This window comes from Falco rusticolus, chromosome 10 (genome assembly GCF_015220075.1).
Source record: "Falco rusticolus isolate bFalRus1 chromosome 10, bFalRus1.pri, whole genome shotgun sequence".
NCBI lineage: Eukaryota > Metazoa > Chordata > Aves > Falconiformes > Falconidae > Falco > Falco rusticolus.
In genome coordinates, this window is record NC_051196.1 from 18,662,610 (window position 1) to 18,685,784 (window position 23,175).

Consider the following 23,175-nt stretch of genomic DNA (forward strand, 5'->3'; position numbering starts at 1 on the left):
CCTCCTGAGACTTGATGTGGTCCAGCAAACCCAGCCTTACCCTGGCGGGCTGGGTGAGGAGGGCAGAAGTGAGCAGAGGGTGGCGCTGGGTGAAGTCCACATCGGTGCTGAGCTCTGGGGAGAGCAGCAGCTTGTTGCCACAGGGAGGGGAGTCGGAGGTGTACGAACTCACCTGGGAAGGGACACTTTTGTCTTTGCCAGGAGACCTTAAAAGAAGGCAGAAATGAGCTATGGAACACGCTGCGCTGTGGCAGTGAGAGGTGTGCCGTGGGAGGAGGTTATGCGGGGACTGCGATGCACAGACGTGCACACCGGTCACCTCGCTGGTGGTGAACTTCAGCATCATGGGCTGGGGCTGGGACCAGAGTTGTTGCTGGGGCTGGGACCCTGGTACCAGTGCTGTGATGCCTCCCTGCTGCAGGCAGGTGCTGGCTTCCCAACCCAGATGTGACACTAGGTGCTGTGTCACCTCCCGCCCTGTCTGTCCCCTCCCTGGCTGTCTGCTGGCACGACAGTTGGTGTGAATTGGGAGCATCCCTAATTGGGGGAAGTCAGCTTGGCTAATTCAGAGCAGGTTGACTTATCTGAGGGGATTTAGGGAGCATTCCCACGAATGGCTCTGCCAGAGCATGATTGCTTTCTGGAGGGGTGGCTAACAGCTGGGGACAGTAATTTCTTCCAGATCTGGCAACGCTAGAAGAGGATGTCTGTCAGGAATCCCAGTACAGATGTACTTACGAGATCATCTAAGAAAAGGGTTACTTCCCCACATGCAAACAAGGGAATAAATCAACTTTTGTGTACAGGCATGGCCAAATATGAAAACTTGAGACTTGTCTTCAGCATAAACCTCTTCTTTTTTATCACTTGGCCTTCTGGCAGGGATTTAAATTTCCAAGTGCCTTTACCTCTAGCACAGCAAAGTACTGATGCATCTGTGAAAACGGGGAACTGATTCTTTGTTTCTTTGCCCCAGTTACACTGAACTGTCTCCCCTCCTCCAGTGTTTCTGTGTTAGCACTCATTAGCAGTGAATTATCTGTCTCCCATACAGCCCAACTTGCACAAATCTGTTTGTTATAGGAGGAGAAAATGTGATGTTTCAGTGGTGTATTTTGGATCCAGGACAGGCATTGCCTAAGCAGATCTTCTCTGCCGTGTCCCTTTTGAAAACTGATACCGGCGATGCTTTTTGGGCAAAAAACCTAGTGGGTAATATAACTTGCTAACTCTCCTCCCTGGGAGGAGAAGCGTGTAGGCTTCCCAGGGACAGCCTGTTGCAGGCAGTGGCTCCCCGAGGCCCTGGCAGAGCTGTGCCAGGGCAGGATGAGGCTCTGGGAAGCAAGCTGGTTGTTCCTCCTGGTCCATAAATCTTACCTGCCTGGTCTGTTCTCTCCTCAGCGTGGCACGATGAGGCGGCGTTACGAGGACGATGGCATCTCTGATGATGAAATTGAAGGGAAGAGGACATTTGACCTCGAGGAAAAACTGTCCACCAACAAGTTTAACTCCACCTTCGTGGTCTTCATGGAAGGCAAAGGTTTGTCCTGGGACTGCTGTGCTACAGTGCATGCTACTGCTGTCAGTAACCAGACAGCTGCTGTGGCTGGCCGCTTCTGCAGTGAGGCATGGTGTGTTAGATGACCTTTCCCCGAGCCTTTCATAGAAAGCTAACGCTGATCGCAGTTGGAAGTGCTCTTGTCATCTGACTACACCCAAAGCCTCCCTGGCTGCCAACTTGCAGGGCGGTTACAAGGCAGTTGTGGTGTTAATTAAATCCTTTCCTGCTGTCCTGCATTTTGCTGCCTTTTACTTTCCATCCTTCTCTAAAGTTGAGAAAACTGTCTGCTGTTCACACTAATTCTGTGCTTTCCTCTGCTGTGAACCGCTTTACTTGCATAATCCAAGTGATGCAGAGCAGGCGGGGTCATTTCTGCCTGCTCCCCTGCAAGTCCTGCAGCGGTCCTTGGGCAGTCTGAAGGCAACGTGAGGCATATTGGTGCAGGATGTGGTCAAGCCTGCTAAGCCCTTGGGCCAGGGGAACTGGTAGCAGAGAGTGTGTGTGGGAACTGGTATGAAAGCCGCTCGATCTGCAGAGCGATGAGCCAGTGCAGCAGTGAAGGCTTGCTGGGACACGTGGCAGCCAGGAACGAGAGGGTTCGCCTGGGTCAGCACCTGTAGTTGCAGCCACATGTCTACTAGATGCTTAATTCAAAGACTGTGTGGGATCGCTCCCCTTTCTTTCACCACGCGTATGGCTCAGTGGGATGTCTTTTCATTGCAATGCCAGTGCAAGCCTCGTGAGGATTTACTGTGAGGGAGGAGCATTTCTTCAAGGCATCTTTTGCTTGGCTGTGAGCTGCTTAGGGAAGTGAGGACCAAAACCAGTGCTGTTTCCCTGGCTGGTGCAGCCTGTTGGAACAAACTCCCCTGCCTCTTGGGGGGGGGGGGGGCCTGTCTGAGGCTTGTCAGCAGCACGCACCATGCTGGTCACAGAACTGTTGCAAAGGAGTTTCAGGACCTCTGAAGAAGTGTAGAAATAGCAAGGAACAGGGCTTTCTTTCGCTGGCTAGCCTTGCTGCAGAGATAGGAGGATGTTCGCAGGTCTCAGCTGCACAGGGCCCTGAACAACCTAATCTGAGCCTGAAGTCAGTTTGCTGGGAGCAGCGTTGGACTAGAGATCTCCAGAGATGCTTTCTAACCTTGCTTTGTCTGTGGTCCTCTGAAGGAGTCTCCCCTAATACCTTCCTCCTTCTTGTCTCCCTGCACCAGACTTCACAGTTGAATACATCCAGCGGGGCGGCCTGAGAGACCCTCTCATCTTCAGGAGCTCTGACGGCCTGGGGATAAAGTAAGTGTTGGGGGCACGGAGTGGTGAATGGCTCTGGCCCGACTTTTTGCCTTTCTCCACGCAGTGTGGGATCTGATCCTGGTAGCTGGATCTGTGCTCTGCCGAGTTGGTGTGACTGCATTCTATCCCCGCTGTTCTTTCCATGCAGTGAGAAGTATCTCCTGCCTCAGTTACCCTGTTCTTCCAAATCTGTTTGGACTTAAAATGAGAGGACTGAACTGGCTGTGGGTGATCACAATTCAACCAGATGTCTGGAAAGTCTCGTTGCTGCTCTGATGCAACATCTGGCTGGGTTTCTTTCCTAGTAATATAGGCATCTCTTGCCAGAGTGTCAAACAATTTGTAGGATTTCTGGCATTTTCCAGAATTCCAACCTGATTTACCCAACTTGGTTACTTCTAAACTACCATCTGTCTCTCTTGCTACAGTTAGTCAACTAAGGTTTACAGCTTTGAGTGAAATCCTCTATTGATGCAAGACTTAGTGCCATTTTATGATGTTCATATAAATACGCTATGGGATGGTAGATGTAGTTCGGAGGCAGGTAATACTACATGAAAACATTATAGCTGTCTTTTACAAAATAAAAAAAAACCACCTGATCTTATCCAGTGTTTCTGCTGGGTCACTGTTTTTTAGGTTTGATTAACACAAAGGTTAGTGGAAGAAACTAGCCCTAGAAAACTTTTTCAGTGCCAGTGTTGGCAACACTGCTCCTGAGTTCTTCAGCTGGCTGTGAATGGATGGGCAACATCTCATCCAGTGCATGATCTACTGTACTGTGGTGAATTGGATAGGAAATTGTGCCAGGCTCAGTTGTTACTGCTGGGTGACTTGGGAGGGCAGAGATTTGATACTGAGGATTACAGTGTGGGCGAAACTGGGTTTCTCCTGAGCTTTTGGTTGTTTCTCTGGATCAAGAGCTGCTTGAATGGCTGCCTGCTCATTCTGCCTGTGACAGCAGTGTTTGGACAGATAAATATGCCAGTACAAACAGAGTAGTTATGCTGTATCAGTGAAATACACTGCTTGTACTGGTCTGGCTATGCCCTTTATATTGGGATAACTTACATGAGCGGTCTTTAAGATGAGAGCTAGGCTTGCTTAGCTCAAGGCCTGCTTGCTCATTTGCCAGAAAGCACTGTACAATGGCTCATGCTCTAGAGATGGTATATCCTAGTCCCAAGCCTGCTTCCCTAGCCAGAAGTTGGGCCCAGTGTCTCAGCCCAAGCATGTGCCCCCAGAGATCTAGTTGCATAGTCTTCACCCACACCCGAGAGGCAAAAAGAAGCACAGTAGTATCTTCAGGGTGCCAGTAACTGGGGTTACAGGTGGGGAAGGGTCTGCAACCAGAAGCGCTTCATGATTTTTTTTAGCAAGGTGTTTGTCCTGCAGGATGCCAGATCCGGACTTCAGCGTGAACGATGTGCGGCTGTGTGTTGGTAAGTGCCCAGGGACCGCGGTGCATCTCTGCTGTAGCCTGGGCAGACTGGGAGGAATGGCGAGAGTCATCGGGTTTACCAAAGGGAGAGATCTGGTTCTGTGGCTCCCCCAGTGTGCAGCTGGTTGAACCTGAGCTGTCCTTACCCAGTGGATCACAGCTCTTAACCTGCTTGAGTCTAGTTTGACCTGAAGCAGCTTCTGCTTCGATGTGGGTGTGGAAGATGAAGTTATGGGAGAAGCCAAGATGTCACACTTGTGTGGGTGGGTCCTTTGAGGAAAGATCTCATGTCTCCTGGAGTGTGTCCTCTGGGTGGTCCATTGTGCACAGGGGTGGTTCCAGTGACATCTGTCTGTTCTGGCAGGGAGCCGGCGGATGGTGGATGTCATGGATGTGAACACACAGAGGGATATTGAGATGTCCATGGCACAATGGGCACGCTACTATGAAACACCGGAGGCTGAGCGGGAGAAGCTTTACAACGTCATCAGCCTGGAGTTCAGCCACACCAAACTGGAGAACCTGGTGCAGAGACCTGCTACGGTGAGCAAGGCTCTTCCTTCCACAGGGATGTCCTTTCCCTTGTACTTGTGGTCCTCCTAGACAAGGTGCAGCCTGGCACTTGACTGCGGGAGGAGAGGGGCTGCTCGTAACATGCATGGGAGCTGATCCTGTGTCTGGCTGAGATGTCATCTGCTGTAGCTGATCTCAGGTCCAGGCTGGGGCTGCCTGACCCGTGAATCCCTTGGCTATAGTGACCATGGTCAAGTCCCTGGGGTGTCATTCTGCAGAGATCTGGCTTGTTCACTAGCTGTCAGCAATTAGAGAAATAGAAGTGATTGGCTGAGGAATATTTAGTGAAGTAACGTGCTCCTGCTAGCTGGTGATGAACAGGCACAGAGTTTAAACAAGCACGTGAGTTTGAATAGAAGTCAGATTAGTGCTCAGCCACAGTGAGTGTTGGGGACAGGATGGGGACACTGGCTTCCAGCCCCTCCCAGTTACCTGGTTCCACTGCCTGCCCCGACCTTTTGGCTATCATTCGGTCTTGGACCTGCCTTCCCTCTCTGCTGTGCTCTGTGCTGCAATGGCGCTTGGTGCAGGGCCCTCTCCTGCATCCTGCAGCACCGATCAGCTCTGCTGTGGCCAAAGAGAGGGGCAGGGCAGGAGTGGCTTGCCATAACACATGGCCAGGTGTAAAACTCCAGCAGGGCCTAAATCAGATAGCAGAGCTCAGCACCGCTTGCTGCCTTGTGAGAGAGTAGCTAAAGTCGGGATGCTGGCTGAGCTTTGTGGTTTCCTTGGTGTTTGGAAACCGTGGTCCCGTTAGGAAAGCAACCCTGCGTTCAGCTGAGACACAGCTCCAGAGGGTTGTGCAGCGTGGGAGGGAGGGTGTCTGGTGTGAAGTGCTGAAATCTCTGAGGGCAGAGAAGGCCAAGACTGGAGGGATGCTGGAAAGGGGACAGGAGGCTGTTTGGCCAGGGGAAACGTTGCCCTTACTGAACTGTGGAAGGTGGGCTGGGTGGGCTGGGCATCCTGAACTCCCTCTGCAGTCGGTGGAGGGGAAGGGGCAGCCCTGTAGGGCCATTCACTTCTCTGTGTTTACTGCAGAGGGAGCCTGGACATCTCTGCCTGCTCTGGCTGTCCTGAAGCTTGGCCAGTTGAATCCCACCCTAGCAGATGCTGCCCAGTATGGGGGTTTTTCGTAAGCCCAGTACATAGCAGTTCCTGCTTAGCCCCTAAACAGATGACCAGCATCCTGGTACTGTGCTTGGGATCTTGCTGTAGTGAATTCAGAGGCTCCCTGTACAGCGTCTGGTGTCAGAACAGCTGGTCCCAAGTGCTTTACGTGTGAGGTTGCACCAGTAGCATTGGGAAGGTTGTTGGGTGTGTGAGGGCCAAAAAGGGGGTATCCCAGCCATTCAGCTAGCACCAGGGCTTTGCTTCCCTTCTGTGGTCCCACCATTTGTTGTGGGTGTGCTCTGAGCTGGGTGGGCTGGCAGTCTCTGTGCAGCACTGCAGTGGCTTTCATGGCCCCAGTGCAACCCTGTGTCCCTCAGGTGCCCAGCTGGTGGTGTGAGCTGTGGGCTTACCAGGCAGGCAGTGGGTGTTTGAGCTTCCAGTACAGCCTGGGGGTAGCAAAAGGGGTTACTGTGCCCCTTCCTCTGCTCATGTCTCCCACCTTTCTGCTCTAGGTGGATTTGATTGACTGGGTTGATAACATGTGGCCCAGACACCTGAAGGAGAGTCAGACAGAGTCTACGAACGCTATCCTGGAGATGCAGTATCCAAAGGTGCAGAAGTAAGTGACTTCCTGGGCTGTTCCAGTGGTGGCAGGCAGCAAAGCATCTCTTGCAAGAAAACTGCCTCAGGGGGAAGCAGTTTTTACCAAGGGGAAGCAGGAGGAGCAGTTTCCCTGGTTATTTCAGTGGGTGACACTGGTAAGGGCACTGCAGCTGGCTATCTAAGCCCCTGCCGAGCACTGCATGGAAGGGTAGTCACATGGCTTCTAGGAGCTTGCTGCACTTTGTGCTCACCACCTCGAGACATCTGGAGTCAGCTGAGCTGCCAGGCATTGCCCATCCTGCCCTGCAGGCCAGACCACTGATGTGGGGGTTGCTAGAGCTGCCGGGTGTGTGAGGATGAAAGCTCTCCTCTTCCCTGGACTAGACCTTTTTGTGGGGATGTGATATAAATGCAAAGTGAGCTCTCCTGCAAACCACCACCTCCCTGCAGCTAAAGCACTTAGCACTGCAGTAGTTTTCTGGTACTGCTCTGAGCCCTTGGCCTGGGTTTGGGCAGCCCATTCCCTTTGGATATATTGTATCTGCTCTAAAACGTGGATCACTGCTCACTTTGATCTTATTGTCACCTTGTTTTCTGCCAGATACTGTCTGATGAGCGTCAAGGGCTGCTACACAGATTTCCACGTGGACTTCGGTGGCACTTCTGTGTGGTACCACATCCACCGAGGGGGAAAGGTAGGAGGGCAGTCCCTGTTGGGAGAGTCACAGGTGCTTTAGGAGAGTGGCTTTTAGTTTATTTGCTTGTTGATCCTTAAAGATGCTGGCCTAAGACAGCAAATTGAAGTCTTACCAGCCTAAACTTGTGTATCTGTGGTTCTTTGAAGTAGTTCAGGCCCTCGGAGGTCCACCAGACACAAGCTCAAAACCTATGCTGTAGATGTGATGCTGAGACAACCTTATAAAAGGCTATAAATGATACAGAGTAGAAGAGCCCAGTTCATCTAGTGCCTTGGGCTTTTGAGAGATCATTTGGCTACATGGCTGATCACCTCTTGGTGGGGTACAAGTAGCATGCTGGGAGCAGCAGCAAATGGAAGGAAGGTAATCAAAGACTAATAGGAGCCTCTCCCAAAGCTAAGCTGTCCAAGGGTTTTAAATAGCCAACAGATGTGTTGAGGGGTCACCTTAAAAAGTCAAGTCACTTCAAAAGCAGAAGCATTTGAACTGAAGGTTAATGACAGGTCTTTACTGCAAAACCCTTGAATGATTTCTGGTGAGAAGTAGCTCTGAAACAGCATCAGATTTGAGCGGCGTGTCTGGAGTCACTGCCTGTAGCTGAGCTCAGCCCAAGATACCAAAACTGAACCCCATGCCCCGTCAAGTTTGAGTTTGGTTGCAAACTTCATCCGAGTGCAGCGCTGCTTCTCCGATGGGTGGCTTCCAGTTACAGCTGTGCAGGGATTTCCCTGTGCCGAGCATCCGTCACCCCAGCCGTGTGTTGCACTGGGGTCCGGCTTGGAAGAAATCTGTCTGGAAGGGTATCTGGGAAGGTGCCAGTCTTGCCCTTAGGGAGGGTGAATTGCAGCCGGTGGAGATGTTTGTACAGGTGGGGATGTTTGCTTTGTTCTCTAAACTTTCAGAAAACAGGTTTGTAATAATTTGGGTGCTGTGTCGCTGGAAGAGCTAGCTAGTACTTGAACAATTAAGTCGGGCACTCTAGCTAGCACTTCTGCTGCTCTGGAGAGCACAGTCACGTTCAGAGCATGACAGAATGAAGCCCTTGCTGGGAAGACCTCCCATCTGATGGCTGTTGGGTGGATGTGCCTGTCGTCACAGGACTCTGTCTATGCGTTAGCATTACCGCTATAACAGCATGGAAGAGCTTGTGTGCAACCTTTTGCTAGCTGCAGTTGTCAGCTCTACTGTAGTCAAGGAGACTTTGCACTGCTATTCAGGGAGGGTGGCAATGCAGAAAGACTTATCATAGTACATCTGAATTGAAGCAGTCAGGGCACCGAAATCTGGCAGTAGCTCAGCTTAGTAGTGTTAGGAAAAGGTAATGTGGAGGAAAGTATCCTGTAGCGCAGAATTTACCAAAGGCAGGTCCCACCTCTTGCCTAGTGAAACGCACCTAGCTCCGAACTTCACCCTTGTGAGCAATTAGTGACCTCGCTGCCGCTGATAAAAACCATCAGCCATCTAGGCTGAATTCAGCAAAGAGCCAGGGAGTAAAAAGGGCTGCGTGTGGTGGCTGGACACCTGAGGGACCCTTGGACAGCCTCAGGGAGCCCTTTCACTTGGGACTGCTGCAAGGGGTCTGCCAGCTGAAGGCAGCTGGATGGGCTCCCTTCACAGTCAGCAAAGGCAGATCTCTGGGGAAAAAACTCTTGTCACTTCTTCAGGACAAGTCCTGGGCAATAATTCCATCCCATCTTCCTCTGCTGATGTAGACTAGGTTCAGGGAACGCAGCAAACTGCCCCACCTGAAGAATCTGGGCTTTTTACCCACCTTTCCTTGCAAAGGAGATGTAACTGCCAGACTTGCACAGCGATTCCAATGGTTTGTGGCCCCAGTGCCTTCCCCCAAAGGGTGAGCTCACAGTGTCTGAGCAACCTAGCTGAGGATGGATATCTACGTGCCACCTGTATTGCATGGAGCCACAGAGATGCAAATCTCTTGTTCAGTTGTAGCTCTTACTGATGTGGCAGAATTACGCAGGTAAATACCTCCTTTGTCTCTAATACTCTGGTGTCTTTGGGGAGCTCTGTATCTCCTGGCACTGGTGTAAGTAACACCTTACAAAGCATCCCAAGCTCAGTCTGCCTGTGGCGCTCAGTGCATCAGGTCAGGAAGGACCTTGCTCAGCGGCTTGCCCTCTCAAGTGGAACTCAAATGGGTCACTTCACTGGGGATTTCTGCAGACTTGCATCCTCTCTGGGTGGGGAGAGGAAGAGATTTAGATGTCTGGAAAGGAAGCAGGGCAGGTTTGGAAGAAGTAGGGGATAGTCAGTAGCTGCTAATTGTGGGATGGCTTATGTACATGTGTTGTCTTTATTTGCAGATCTTCTGGCTGATTCCTCCTACACCCCAGAACTTGGAGCTCTATGAAAACTGGCTTCTCTCAGGGAAGCAGGGAGACATTTTTCTTGGGGACAGAGTATCAGAGTGCCAGCGCATCGAGCTCAAGCAGGGCTACACATTTGTCATCCCCTCAGGTACCACAGGGTGGACAGGTGCATCCAGGCCTTTGCCAGGGTGGCAAGAGACTGAAACTCCTGGGACACAAGCAAAGCTGGAACAGGCAGGAGTTAGCTTCCTCCCTCATGAGTAACTGGGAGAGGGAGATTTGCTGTGGCTCAGTCTTGCTTGCCAGCTCCCAAAACACGCCTGTCATGGCACTGTGGATTCAGCCCAAGTGACAGGAAAGCTGTGGCTGGCTCACATCGCATTTGATCAGTTATTAAAGGCGGCTTTCCCATGTCATGTTGACATGCAGAGCAGTGCACGTTGAGGTCGGAGGCTGGCCTAAGGCAGCACAGCTCCTCAGCTTCCCAGGTCTCCTGTGAAATCTCTGCGGAGGTTTCACGTTCAAATGGGGAAGCAAGGAAGGGAGCCAGTGTGTGAGTTTAAGGAACAAGGTGACTGCTTTGGAGATGACAAAGATGTTCAAACAGTCTGTGTGTACTGGAGATAGGAGAACTGGAAAGCATATAGCTAGAAGCAGATGTTGGAAAACAATGCGATCCAGTGGGGAGCTGGGAAGCGGTAATAACATAGAGAGACTTGCATGTAACTGCTTTGCAGAGGGCTTGGGCAAGAAGATTTTGAGGTTGGGAGTGGGAGCGCTCTCAAGTGTTAAGGTAAATCTTTAGCCTGACTTGGTTTAGCAAGCAGAATAATGGGAGGGCATCAGCAATGTGCTGCATGCACAGTTAGTACAGTGCTGTGCTAGAAAACAGCAAAGGCAGAAGAGATGCAGCATATGAAAAAGCAGTTCAAGTGGGTTGTTTGCAAGGACTAACTCACAGCTTTTTAGGGATGGAGACCTGGGATGTCTGTAAAATGTGCTTGCACTAGGGGACACTCCCTTGTAAGGGGGAAGATTATTGCATCACTTTGGAGGCTTCTAATAAAATTGTTGCATAAAAATTGTGTCCATAAGACTGAGACATCAAAGGCTGCTGTAACCTGCCGTTCCATCTCCCAGAAGCAGTGCAGGAGTAAGCTGTGTTATAGCTCAGGCAGGATCAGGAACAGAAAACATCAGGGGTTGCACAGGTTACTCATTTGAGTCCTGTTATCACAACTGACACTTCTGAATTGAGTGGCCTTGCCTGAAGGAACCCCCTGCTGGAATTCCCAAAATGTTGGGTGTGGCTGGGTTGCTTAGCCTTGGAGGTAACAGAGCTGGAATTTGAGTTACTTTGAGGGTGGATTAATTGTTGAACAGACTTTGGAAGTCTGTTTTCCTTGTTGCTGGTGTTCTTAGGCCTAACACAATTAGGAAGCAACTTTCCAGAGACGCCAAGATGACAAAAAGCTATGGGCATGAGGTGGATACTGGCACACGTGCCACCATGGGAGGATGCAAGGCCAGATCCACAGGTGTATTTAAGTGTGAAGTGAGCTGGATATTGAGTAATTCAGTAGTGACACTTCAGGAGAGGTGAACATTGTTGCTGTTACGTAGCATTGTCTGCCCTCTTCAAAGAGCTGGGATCTCTATGGTCCTGTCATAGCCCCCAGTGGCTACTGGGGCTGGCCAGTGTGACAAGAGGTCAGTAGCTAGTCTGTGTGTTTGCAGCTAACCTGATGCAGGTTAAGGGTGCAGCTGTCAGGTTGGGCTTAGCTGAGCAGCGTGAAGGTTGTGGGGTTTTGACAGGCCTGCTCTGAAGAGCACAGTTTGTAAGAAATTGCAAAGGAATTTAAATAGTAGGGACTGTCAGTTGTGAGACTTTGACCTCACCTAGTTGCTCAGAAGGATTCTTCAAGCTCTGCTTTCTCTCCAAGGTTGGATCCATGCTGTGTACACTCCCATGGACACGCTGGTTTTTGGAGGCAACTTCTTACACAGCTTCAACATCCCTATGCAGCTCCGGATCTACAGCATTGAAGACCGCACACGGGTAAGGACCTGCGGGAGAGCTGGGAGGACGTGGCCTCCCAGCATGGTGTGGAGGGCACAGCTAAGAGCAGAGGTGTGCAGGCAGGCAAGCTGGGTCTCACCCTGTGACAGATTGCTCAAACTCCAGCTGTCTGTAAGCAAGATGTCCTGGCCTGCTAAATGGAGAGGCAGCAATGTGGGCAGAGGGACAGCCTGCAGTGTGCACTGAGGCTTATGTTCCTCCGTACCGCCTCTGGTCTGACACCAAGCTCCAAGGGGGCTGGAAGCCTTGCTGTGAGTGTGATGGGTGCCTCCCCTTGCTGCCTGATGAGGAAGGCAGCAACATGCCCATGGGAGCGCATCCGTGCCTCTTCCCATACCTGGCTGCCTTCTGCTGCTGCTGGATGTTGGTCTGAGACCTTGATGTGGTCTAAGATGACACAAACTACAGGCTTCCTGAGGTCTCAGGCAGAGAATGCTCTTGGCCAGTGGGTGTTTTCGCTTGCTTCCTGTGGAGGCGTGGGTCCTGCAGTGCTCAGCTGCTGCAGACAAGCTTCAGGACACGCCTGGGCTGTGTTGGACAGATTGTTGGCCTCTCCAGAGCAGTTCAGGGTGCTGCAGCAGGCAGGACCTGTGGGTTAGCACTCATCTGTCACCGTCATCCAGAGCAGCTGAGACGTACGATGATGGAGTGTGTGCCTGCTTCATCCTGGGCAGTGTAGCCTCAGGAAGGTGTGAGGCAGGCAGTGGGGTCAGGGGCATCTTCTGCCTGCATGTGAAATGCTGATGGTGATGTGACAGAGTCCTGACAGTGCTCTGCTAAATAACTGTGCTGATAACACCTCTCTTAAGAGACCAGCTCTTTCCCTCCACCCATACAAATGCTGTCAGATCCTGTGCTGGGGCTTGGGAAGAGGGCTTGAACCACTGTGTTCAGCTGAAACCTTCTGTGGTATCTGCTACTTTTTCTTGTACTAACGAGAAGGAGGTCTGTGGGGGAAGAGCCGCAACCCTAACAAAGAAAAATGAAATGTTAATGGCTTGCAAGTGAGCAGTGCCTGGTTTTTGCTCTGCCTGGTGATAATATCCTTCTGCGAGGAGAATTACATCAGGCTGCCAGAAGCATGAATGATGCTGTTAAACATGTACATGCGTTTCCTGTCTCTCAGGAGGGGATCGGTCTGGTTTGAGGCAGCAGTTGTAAGAGCTATCTCTGTGCAGCCTGGTGATGGAGGAGGCCTCAGCAGACCCCCTTCCCTTGCCTCTTTTGCAGGTCCCAAATAAGTTTCGTTATCCCTTTTATTACGAGATGTGTTGGTATGTGCTGGAGCGCTATGTCTACTGCATCACCAGCCGCTCACATCTGACCAAGGACTTCCAGAAGGAATCGCTCAGCATGGGTAAGCCCCCTGCGCTGGCTGTCCAGCCCTTTTCTTTTTCCTTCCTTTCCAGCCTTTTTCCTTCCTCACCCATATCAAAGTGGGGGTTTCGCACCCTCCTGCTGGGGTGCTGTCTGGTTCGTCAGCATGGTGGGCAGAGGAGGGCTGCGTGGGAAGAATTTGGGACCATCGCTTCCTCAGTTTCACAGGGTGGTTTCTTTGGGTATTTCCTCCCTTCTTGCTGTTTGCTGTACTGAGCAGTTGGAGGGCATTGTAGACGGGCCGAAGGAGGTGCAATTTTATTTCTTTGAGCAATAAATCAAAACTAGCCAGACTTTTGCTTCATCCTTTACCCCTGTGACAGGTCAGGTTCCTTGCAGCTGCAAAACCAGCATACAAGTTCCCAGCCTTGCTGGTGCATGCAGAGCCTTTATCAAAGTGGAGGGAAGTTGCAGTAACCACTGCGGTGGGCTTCAGGGCAGTAATCCTTTCTTGCCGATTGGAGTCTTCCTGAACGCAGAGTTTAAAGCGCTGTCAAAGTTGCATGCAGGGGAGCGCGGGGAGTCTCTTGCAAAAGGAATGTTTGGCTGCCCTACAGCCAAGGCAGGTGGGGACTGAGCAGTGGTTCATGAAATGATTTCTTACAGACACACTTTTTCAGACTGGAAGAGAGCTAGGTAGCTTCCCCCAAAGGCCCTTGAAGCAAATCTGTCCTCGCTCCCCTAACAGGCCGTAAATACTGACTCCTGGGCACCTCTCCTCAGAGCCACAACCTCTGTGGGCTTTTGGATTTCCTGGCAGAAGGAGACGGCTCCCAGCTCTTGTGTTTCTCCTGTGGTTCTCTGGAGATCTTCCTCAGCACTCAGTTTGAGAAGGGCTGTCTCTCCCCTCCTCCAGTGTCTCTTCTCTGCCACTGAGCAGTGGTCACTGAGAAGTGGGAACTGTGCAGAGCTGGAAGGGAGCAGGAGAGCCCCCTTCCCTTTTACTGTCAGAAAAGGTGCTTTATCGTGCGCAGTTGGGCTCAGAGACTTCACGGTCATCTAGTGAGTCCACCTGCTCTGTCTCCCATCATGGAGGCAGGATCAGGGTCCCAGTTCATCCACAGGACCAGATGACTGGAGACCCCAAGCCCTCCAAAGCAGTCAGGCTGGACGGGGCTGTGAGCAACCTGATAATAGTGGAAGGTGTCCCTGCCTGTGGCAGGGGGTTGGACTAGATGATCTTTAAAGATCCCTTCCAACCCAAACCAGCCTAGGAGTCTATGAAATTCGGTGTAGGGCTTAGCTGTCTCCTTCTCTAGGATGTTTTTCCCACGTCTTGTGCCTCACCTTCCCACAAAATGAGCCAGGAATGGGAAAAGGTTTTACTCTTTTCCAGCTGCTACGTGCCCCAACCCTTCCTCTGGCCTGGTCCCTGTACCTGCCTATTGCTGCAGCATCCCTGGTGCCTGGGGGGTTTCCTCTGGGCACTGAATGCCTCCTGACAGTGACTGTCTGGCCACTGTGCTCTTCTCTCACTCTTTCTCCCTCTTGGCAGATATGGAGTTGAGCTCCTCGGACTCGGTGAACATGGAAGAGGAGGAGGAGGAGGAGGAAGAGGAGGATGCAGCAGGGAAGGAACCCAGGCGACCAGTCACAAGGCGGTCCATTCTCACCAGCCCCATAGCCAATGGTGCCAATGTGGACTATGATGAACTGGGCAAGAGCTGCCAAAGCAGCCTGCCAGGTCTGAAGAAGACCCCATCTATAGACTCTTCCGACTCCAGCCGAGGCTCCCAGAACGGCCAGGCCTGGGACCCCAACAGCGGCAGCCCGCGCAAGAGCAGGAAGGTGCACCTGACACAGTTTGAGCTGGAGGGGCTGCGCTGCCTCGTGGATAAACTGGAGTCACTCCCTCTGCACAAGAAGTGCGTTCCCACTGGCATTGAGGATGAGGATGCTCTCATTGCTGACGTCAAGGTACGTAGGTGTGAGGGAGCTGCAAGTGCTGTCGTTCCTCAGGTCTGCCAGGGCACATCTGCTTTCTTGCAGCATTGGAGGTGGAACGGCATTTCCCCACAGGGAAGCTGTGCTTCACCCTGGCCTTGCACCCACCCTGGGGCTTGGGGGTGATGTGTCTGGAGGCTTGGGGTCCTCTTCCTCCGTGTGAGGCTGTGACACCAGCTGATGCTGAGGGACAGCCCTGGCTTGGATTTTGGGTTGGGGCGGGCAGAAACAGTAACCGCTCGCAGCCAGTGTGGCTTGGGACCCTTTGGGCCCTGTGTCCCTTACGGGTGTCACTGCACGAGTGCTTGTTTGCCATGCAGTTCATTTCTACTTCTGGCTGTGGACTCCTTGGACTACCCAACACTGTGACAGTTAGAGCCCTGCCCTTGCCCCAGGTGGATTTGGCCATGTTTCTTTGGGTTGTTTGCACTGGATGTGACCTTACATCATACAAATCTGGTTTTGGGGTGGGGGTGTGTGGGTTTTTTTTTTTTCTTTTTTTCCCTGCCCTCCTTTACACCCTGAGCTGTATCTGCCAGACCTGTTGAGCTGACGCCATGAGCTTTGGTGTTTTGGCCCTTTCAGCAGTGAAGTGAGAATGTCAACCTCACTATTCTCTAGAAGTTCATTTTAGTCCCTAAAACCACAGTTACCTTCTGCTCCCATCCTTGCTGGTGGTGATCTGTTCAGCTGCTTGTCTGCACCAAAGCTGACATCCAGACACAGCCATGGGTATATCCTGGTCTTTGCCATCGTGTTTCTTTTCCAAGTGCTGTCTCCTGATTGTTGGGGATTTTTTGGTGAATCATGTTGCAAACATGGCACTCTGCTGCGTTTGGAGCAGAGGGTGCAGCTCTGGGGTCCCAGGGTGGGCTGTCATTCGCAGGCCAAGCTCTGGTGGAGCTTGGCTGAAGGAGTGGGAGCAGGTGCTGTTAAGGGGCTGAGCTTCTAGTTTCCTGTGGCTTTCTCAAGTGCGTGGTGTGCCATGGCCTTCAAGTGTTCAAGGCATGTGTTTCTGAGCCATGGCAGTGGGGTGGCCTCAGCCCCACCATGGAACTTACGATGCTCTGCAGAAACTCAAGCTTTGAGCTGTGAGCGTGCTGTTTTGCCCTGAGACTGAGAAAGGGAGGCTGGTGTTGGGTGTTTTGAAGGCAGAGCATTCAAGGTTGTGGGTGTTCAGTTGAGTTTTGAGACTTGTTCAAAGGTCTTTTTATATTCTGGAGCTAAGGAATGTGTGCCTATGGTTTTGGTGTGACCCACTAGCCCCTGTGTCCAATTGGACCTCGCAGATGAGCTGCAGGTGAAGGTCCCTGCAGTCGAGTCAGAGCAAACAGCTTCCCTGAAGGCCTTGCTCCTTAAAGCTGGCTCTCCTCAGAGGCTCAGAAGTGTCCTGAGCTGCAGGACTCAGTCCTTCAGGAGCAGCAGCCTCCCAAGTAAAGCCTGTGCTACAGGGCATCCTCGAGGCGTGAAGATCCTTAGTCATCAGACTGCAGTGGCTGAAGAGAACAGGATGAGTTTGTCAAACTACAGCAAACGTCTACTTTCAAAGCTTACATTTTCCTCAGAGGTGAGGAGACTGGCAAATGTAGGTTGGCTTATAAAACCTGAAAAGGGGCAAGACACTGCTAGCTAAACCTTTTAACTGGTCTCTGGTCACTGAAAAGCCCGATGAGCAAAAGTCTGATTTTTCAGTATCAACAGCTTGTATGGGGAACAGCTTGCCTTTTTTTTTTTTTTTTTTTTTAAAGGCAGGACAAATTGTTACCAAGCTAAAGGCGTGAAGTGGCCACCCATGCATCTGTAACTCATGATGTGGGATACAGATCCTGTTTCAGTCATGTTTCCTTTGTAAGCTTTGGTGTAACTCCCTCCTCTAATAGCTTTTGTGTTCTTGCACAACTGTAGCTGAGTCTCCCAGAAGACAGTCCTACCAGGGCTGTGCATAAGTGGAGCCCTTCCCTTTTCTGGTCGTCTTCTGGTGTTCGTGCCTTCCCTCAGAGCTCTCGGGAGGTGTGATCCATGGGGGATCCCTTGTGCTGCACACCAAACTGGATCCCTTCTGTTCATCTGCTATTTCTCTTTATGCGCTAGTGGAGAACTAAAGCCTAAGCCATTTTCAGTGGCTGAAGCTAAATGGAAAGCATACGCCCTCCACAGCATCCCACAGCCTGACTCTGGGGCAGTGACCTGCAGCAGGTACTACCCTGAGGTGAGGTCATTAAGGACCTGGAATCTGGGCAGCAGACTGTTGGGAAAGACCCGCTCTAGGGAAGCACAGAGAATCGAGGTGCGTTCAGCACTCACCGCCTTTGCTGCCATCACCACACCTAGTGTGCCCAGCTGGGCGGGCGCTGCGTCTTCGTAGAAGGCTGTTGTGGCGGTGGCCTGCATGTTGCATGTTTATTTGGTCTGCCTGCTACCCGGGATCAGAACATGGCATTTTCTCGTCGTAAAGCCCAGGCGTGCAGGTAGTGACCTGGCATCTCAATCTGTGTCAAACCAAATGTCCTACCTACTGCTCCTTCTGCCACCCTCTGCTAACCAGTGTCCCCAGGCATGTGGGAGCAGGCACAGGCCAGGAAAATGCTGCCTTTTCCCACAGCTGCTTGTTGGTGATTGTGACTTCAGGGTGCCTGTATGTTGGGTCATGTCACATATGCTTCTATATCCTGTCACAAGTTGGGTCTGGAGCCCTCCTATGGTGGGACAGGACACTTTGGATGTGACAAAGGTGTGCTTCCAGCTGCAGGGCAGGAGGGACTGTCTGTGCACTGAGCTTCTAAACACGTCCTAGATAAGGCTGCATCAGACATTTGGAATAGAAAGAGCATGTTGCCACCTCCGCTTCTCCTTAAACCTTTCTAGCTTTGCCTGTCTCCCTTGGCAAGCTCCTGGTGACACTACATCGCTGCCTTCTGAACCGGTGACTGAGAGCTGCTCTCCAGTGGCTTAAATGGGAGGACCCACAGAAATCTGAAAGGCTTCTAGCACTGCCTCAGGAGAAGATCTGCCTTAGCAAAATGAGGTTGTGACACGTTGCCTTGTGGCACTGATGGCTTGTCGAAATATCTCCATGAATTTGGTGGATGCCTCTGCATGGTCTGGACTGGGGTCATTGGAAAGGTCACTGGCAAAGAGGGAACTTCTGAGAGCTGCCATTTTCTTCTGACTGTTTCTGTCCATCACTTCTGACCCACCTCTTGGTGTGCTGGCTTCCAGCATTTTGACTTCAGAGGGGCAGGATGACTCATGAGGCTCTGTTGAACCTGCTGTGGGCTCAGTTCCCCACAAGTCAGCTGACATTAGAACCATTTGCTTGCTGCAGTGCCACCAAGCCCTATGGTCTCAGCAGCTGGCACAAACTGGTTCTATTCGGGCTCTGCATGAAGGTGTTGGAGCACCAAGCATTGTAGAAAAAGAAGAGCCTCTCCCAGAAGTGCTGATCACATCTCCAGGACCTCATCTCAAAGCCTCTGATCTGGCATTGCCCACGTGCCTGGCTCTGTTGCGCTGCCTTCTCCCCAGGCCTGGAGACATCATCTCACTCCTCTGCAAATGCCTGTTATTCTCCTCGTCTGCCTGATCTGCCCCTCCTGTGGGTCACATCTGCCTGAAATGTTCCCTGTGCCTCGTGCTCGCCTTTCTCTGCCCCAGTAAATGTGCCATCTGGAATCTGCTTTCCCAAGGTGGTTTGTTTCCCCAGCTGCTCGCATCTGAGAAGCAGCAAACATACAGCTTGCTGAAGTCCAGGGGATTTGGTAAAAGCACTGATGAGCATCCCGGGGAGGAGCGAGTGGTCTCAGGGCGCTCCCTGAGTGTGCGCGGTCCCCCATTTGCTGCAGGACAGTGGAACGCAGTGAGGACTTGGTGAGGAATGGAGGCTACTTCCACCAGGGATGGATGAGGACGTTCAGGGTGGCCTGTCAGCTATGCCAGGAAGCTGTCCCCCTTTGGTGGGATGACAGCCCTGGTGCCACGCTCCTGCCTGTGGGTCGGATGAGACTAAACCGCAGCGTGAAGCACCGAGCTGAGTGCCAGGCTCCCTCCCAGTGCCTGCGCCAGCAGCGCAGCACTGATGAGATGCCCGACACTGCCATGGTCACTGTCCAAATGGGAACACTGCAGCCTGGAGCATGCAGGGCCAAAGGGTCCTCTGCCACCCTGCCTGACCAGGTGTCACCTCAGGGTGCCATCTGATGTGCTTGACCTTGGCAATGTGACAGGAGCCGCTCTGCACGTCCTCTGTGCTGGGCCAAACCAAGCTGCAGGGCTGGGTGTCCCCAGCAAGATCCACCGGGAGCCCAAGGGTGCCGAGCGTGTCACCCGTGGCTCAGGTGGTGACAGTCTAGACCCAGGCATGTGGTCAGTGTGCCACTGGCATCCTGCGCGTGGCAAAGACGTGGTGGCTGCCTGTAGATGCTCTAGGTGCACGGGGAGTGAAAGCAGTCGCTGATATCCAGTGCCACTTTGGGGAGCTTGAGTTAGTTCAGGAGTTTCCTCCATTTTAATTGCGGTGGTCTGTCAGTGGGGGTAGGGGGGTCTCGGGGATCTGGGGCTGCTTGGGAGGAACCTTGCTTTGCCCATGGGTATAGGTTTGTCCCCCTTTTGTGGTCAGGTCAGCGGTGGCTTTGGCACTCCGGCTGCTCCCAAACTTGGCTGGCAGGATGTTTGTCAGGGAAGGCTTGTCCATCCAGGGGGGGAAAACGCTGGTGCAGCCCCTGCCGCCCCCACCTTCCGAGGGGCTCGTTCCCCTTGCCTGCATTTAAAAGCCCTTCCTCCCCGGTGGCACCAGCGGCGGCTCCGAGATCCAGGTGGGTTCGGCTTCCAGCGGGAATCCCCCCCCCACACACCCCCCAAGCGCCTGGGAGCAGACAAAAGCCAGGCGGCGGGGAGGCTGGCTGCGAGCGGGGCGCCCCTGCGCCCCCCGGCCCCCGGGGAGCCTGGCCCCGGCAGCTCCGGTTGCGGCGGCGGCGGGGGGGCGGTGGGCAGCGCCGCCCGGACCCCTGCGCCAATGCGCCGGGCGCTCGCCCGGGCCCCTCCCGGCTCTGCAGCAGAACGGCTCTGCCCTCTGCTCGTTCGCTCGCTTTTTCTCTTCTGCCATCTTCCCGCTGCAAAGCATTGCTGGGAACCGCATGTGGGTGACGCAGCAGCATTGTTTCAGGCTCAGGAAGCTGCTGCCGCTGCTGCCCAAGGGCTCGGCAGGAGCGCGCCGCTGCCAGTGCGGCTGCTGGAGCCGGGGAGGAGCGGGGGGTGCCCGGGGCGGGGAGCGCGGCTGCTCCCCCAGCCATGGCCCCCAACACCGGGGGTCCGTCTCGGGGCCGCTCGGACTGAGCCAGCCCCTGGAGGGCTCCGAGGAGAGGGGGGGCCCCCAGCCCTCGCCGTGCGGGCACCGGAACAAAGAGGGCTCGGCAAACTTCACCCCGGAGTCGCGGCGGCTCTGGAGGCGCAAGGTCAGGCAGCTGGCGGTGCTCGGGGGAGGGCGCGCGGGGATGCTCCCGCCCCAGCCGGGGTGGGGGGGTCCGCGGGGGGGACCCCGCTTCCCTGGAGGGGACCCTGGCCGGTGCTGGGGCTCGGTCTGCCGGCCCTCGGGGCGCGCTGCCGGTGCCGGGTCCCGCTGGCCGCGGGAAGCGTGCGGCGTGTCGGCCCCCGCAGCCGGGGCGGGGAGGGGCAGGGGGGGAGAGGGGGCTGGCGCCCACCTCGGCTTCAAGCCAGATGCAGCCACAGGACCCGGTCCCCGTCCCGTCCCCCCCCTTTTTTCACCAGCCCCTTGGGGGGCCCCCGGCTGGAAACGTGCCTGAGCCACCGTCAGCCCCCGCGGTGTGCCGGGCAGGGGGAGGTTGCGGTTGTCTGCCCAGGCGTATAGATAGATGTACCTATAGCTATATCTGCGTGTTTGTGAGCCCCCAGCCCCTGACCCTTCCTCTCGGCCTGTGCTCATGGGAGGGCTGCCGGGGAGGCGGAAGGGCTGTAGGCAGCACGCTGAGCTGGGGGGGGCGGCCGCGGCTTCCTGCCTCCCACAGCCGCCCCAGGAGGGGGGGGGCGGGGAGCGGGGCTGGAGCGGGCACCCCGGGAGCGGGAGCCGCAGGGAGCACCGGCCGGCTGCCCTGGCCCTGCCTGGCAGCGGGAAGCACCGGGAGAGAGCGTGGGGATGCCGGCAGGAGGCTCCTGCGGGCGTAGCCATGGCAACGCCAAGTAAATAAAGCACCTTTGCAATTCGGTGGGGAAACGGCTGTGGGGAGAGGGCTGAGATGCGGGGGGGGGGCTGAGGGGGGGTAGGGTGAGTGCAGGGAGCCCCTATCGACCGGGAGCGCGGGTGCCTGTCTTGCCGTAGGGCGGCATGCCCATCCAGTCGGTGCTGCGGGATCTTTCATGTCAAAGTCAAAGCCGAAGCCCGAGGCGGTGCGGGGGAGCAGCTCCTGGCTACCAGCAGCTTGTGCCAGGCTGTGGAAGGGGTGCTGGAGCATCACGTCCTCCTGCCACCGTGCCCTCTGGCTGCCCTGTGCCTGGGGAGCAGAGAGAGGGGCAGCCCTCCTGCATCCTTGCCCATAAATCCCCCTGGACTGCAAAAGCTTGGCACTCTCCCCCTACCGCTGCACAGCGCGGGGCCTCGGGGCTGAGATGCAGCTGATGAAAGCGCTTGTGCAGATGGACTCGACAGAGCTTGTCTGTCTAATTTGGGGAGGGATCATTGCTCACGGGTGTGGGTAGAGGAGGGCTCCTTCCCAGCCGTGTTTGAAGCATGCTGGCCTTGGCATCTGGTCGGAGCCTGCCTCGCTGGCAGGAGCCTTGTTTCACTCTGTTCACACCTGTGCTTTTTGTCTGTCTGCTCCCCCCTCCCCTTCTCTCTTCATTAGCTGCTGCTAGAAGAATACGCAAACAGCGACCCCAAACTGGCACTTACAGGCATCCCCATCGTCCAGTGGCCCAAGAGGGATAAGGTAGGAGCTGCGAGGAGGGGAGCTGGGTGGGCATCACGTGTGGCTGAGCTGATGGCCTGTCCTTGGCTGAGTCGCTGCCTGTGGTGGTGGCACTGCTTCCGTAACAGCCTCAGGAGCCTGAGGTGGTGGGCAGGAAGGGAGCGGCGCAGAGGCAGGCCGTGGGGCGCCACTGCCTCCGCAGCACTGCGGGCAAACGCGTTTGCTGGCAGCGGTGGAGGTCTCCCACCGGTAACTGGGTCAGCCCCAGCTGCTCGATGTTCTCCAGCCCCTCGGTCATGTTTGGAGGAGGTGTAGGGTTTGATGCTTGGCATCAGCCCTGCCTGTTTGGTGGGCAGGCCAGCCCCTCGCTGCTAGGTGAGTGTGCCCTTTGGGTCCCTGCCAGCGTGCTGTCCGTGCTGTAGCATTGGCTCTTGCAACCTTGAGGAAGGCAGCTCACTCCTGGGGGTCTCTGCCTTCTGGTAGCAGCTAGCTTGTCAGGAGAGGGACCTTTTAGCATACCCCTGCCCTTCCCTCTACAGCCATGCTCACAACCCTGGGGCCCAAAGCCGGGCCACAGCCCAGGCTCAGCTCAGAGGGCAGATGGAGGCAAGAAGCAGCCTGCCACCGGCCGGCCGGACTTCCCCTCCACAGGCTGCCTTCCCATGGCCCGCAGGGACGGCCTCTGTAGGTCACTGCTTCCTTCCTTCCGGGAGACGGGCTCACGGGCAGGCATGTGGGAAGAGCGGGACCCCATTGCACAGGGAAGGGTGGGTAACACCCCGTCTGGAGACAAACAAGCCTCTCAGATTGCCCTTTGGTGTTGCCTGTCTCTGCCTGCCTGCCCTGCCCAAGGGGATCCAGTGAGATTTGCCGCTACTGGGGCAGCACAAGCAGCTCGGGCAGCTTTTCTGGGAGAAGAGACCTGGAGATGTCTGCATGCTTTGGATGCAGCGCTCAGATGCTTGGCACATCCCCAGCCCTGTCCTTGTGCTGGGTTTTTTGGGTGCCTGCCTTTCCCCAAGCCCATCAGCTATGGTGCACATGCGATCACAGCCGATCCCAGAAGGTTGCTGATGGGGGGTGCATGGTGGCAGGTCTCTGCTGGAGAGCTGTGTTGTCCCACCTGCACTGTAAACAGGGGTGCTTGAATGTTCCCAGCACGCCTCCAGCTTGTGGGAAAGGATGACCAGAGCACTCATGTCAGAGCTGAGCCCTGTCCCTTTGCACAGCTGGCAGAGGGACCCGAGCGGC

At 54.4% G+C, this 23,175-nt stretch overlaps 1 protein-coding gene across 1 annotated transcript in view; it reads left to right on the forward strand.

Annotated features, from left to right (window-relative positions):
- The window catches only part of KDM2A (lysine demethylase 2A), a 51,823-nt gene that overhangs the window by 20,873 nt on the left and 7,775 nt on the right, over positions 1–23,175 (forward strand). The window contains 11 exon segments of the mRNA XM_037402548.1: positions 1,402–1,540; positions 2,773–2,851; positions 4,247–4,293; positions 4,657–4,835; positions 6,488–6,594; positions 7,180–7,273; positions 9,601–9,754; positions 11,550–11,665; positions 12,917–13,043; positions 14,559–14,980; positions 21,862–21,945. Coding sequence (XP_037258445.1) covers positions 1,402–1,540; positions 2,773–2,851; positions 4,247–4,293; positions 4,657–4,835; positions 6,488–6,594; positions 7,180–7,273; positions 9,601–9,754; positions 11,550–11,665; positions 12,917–13,043; positions 14,559–14,980; positions 21,862–21,945 — 1,548 coding nt within the window.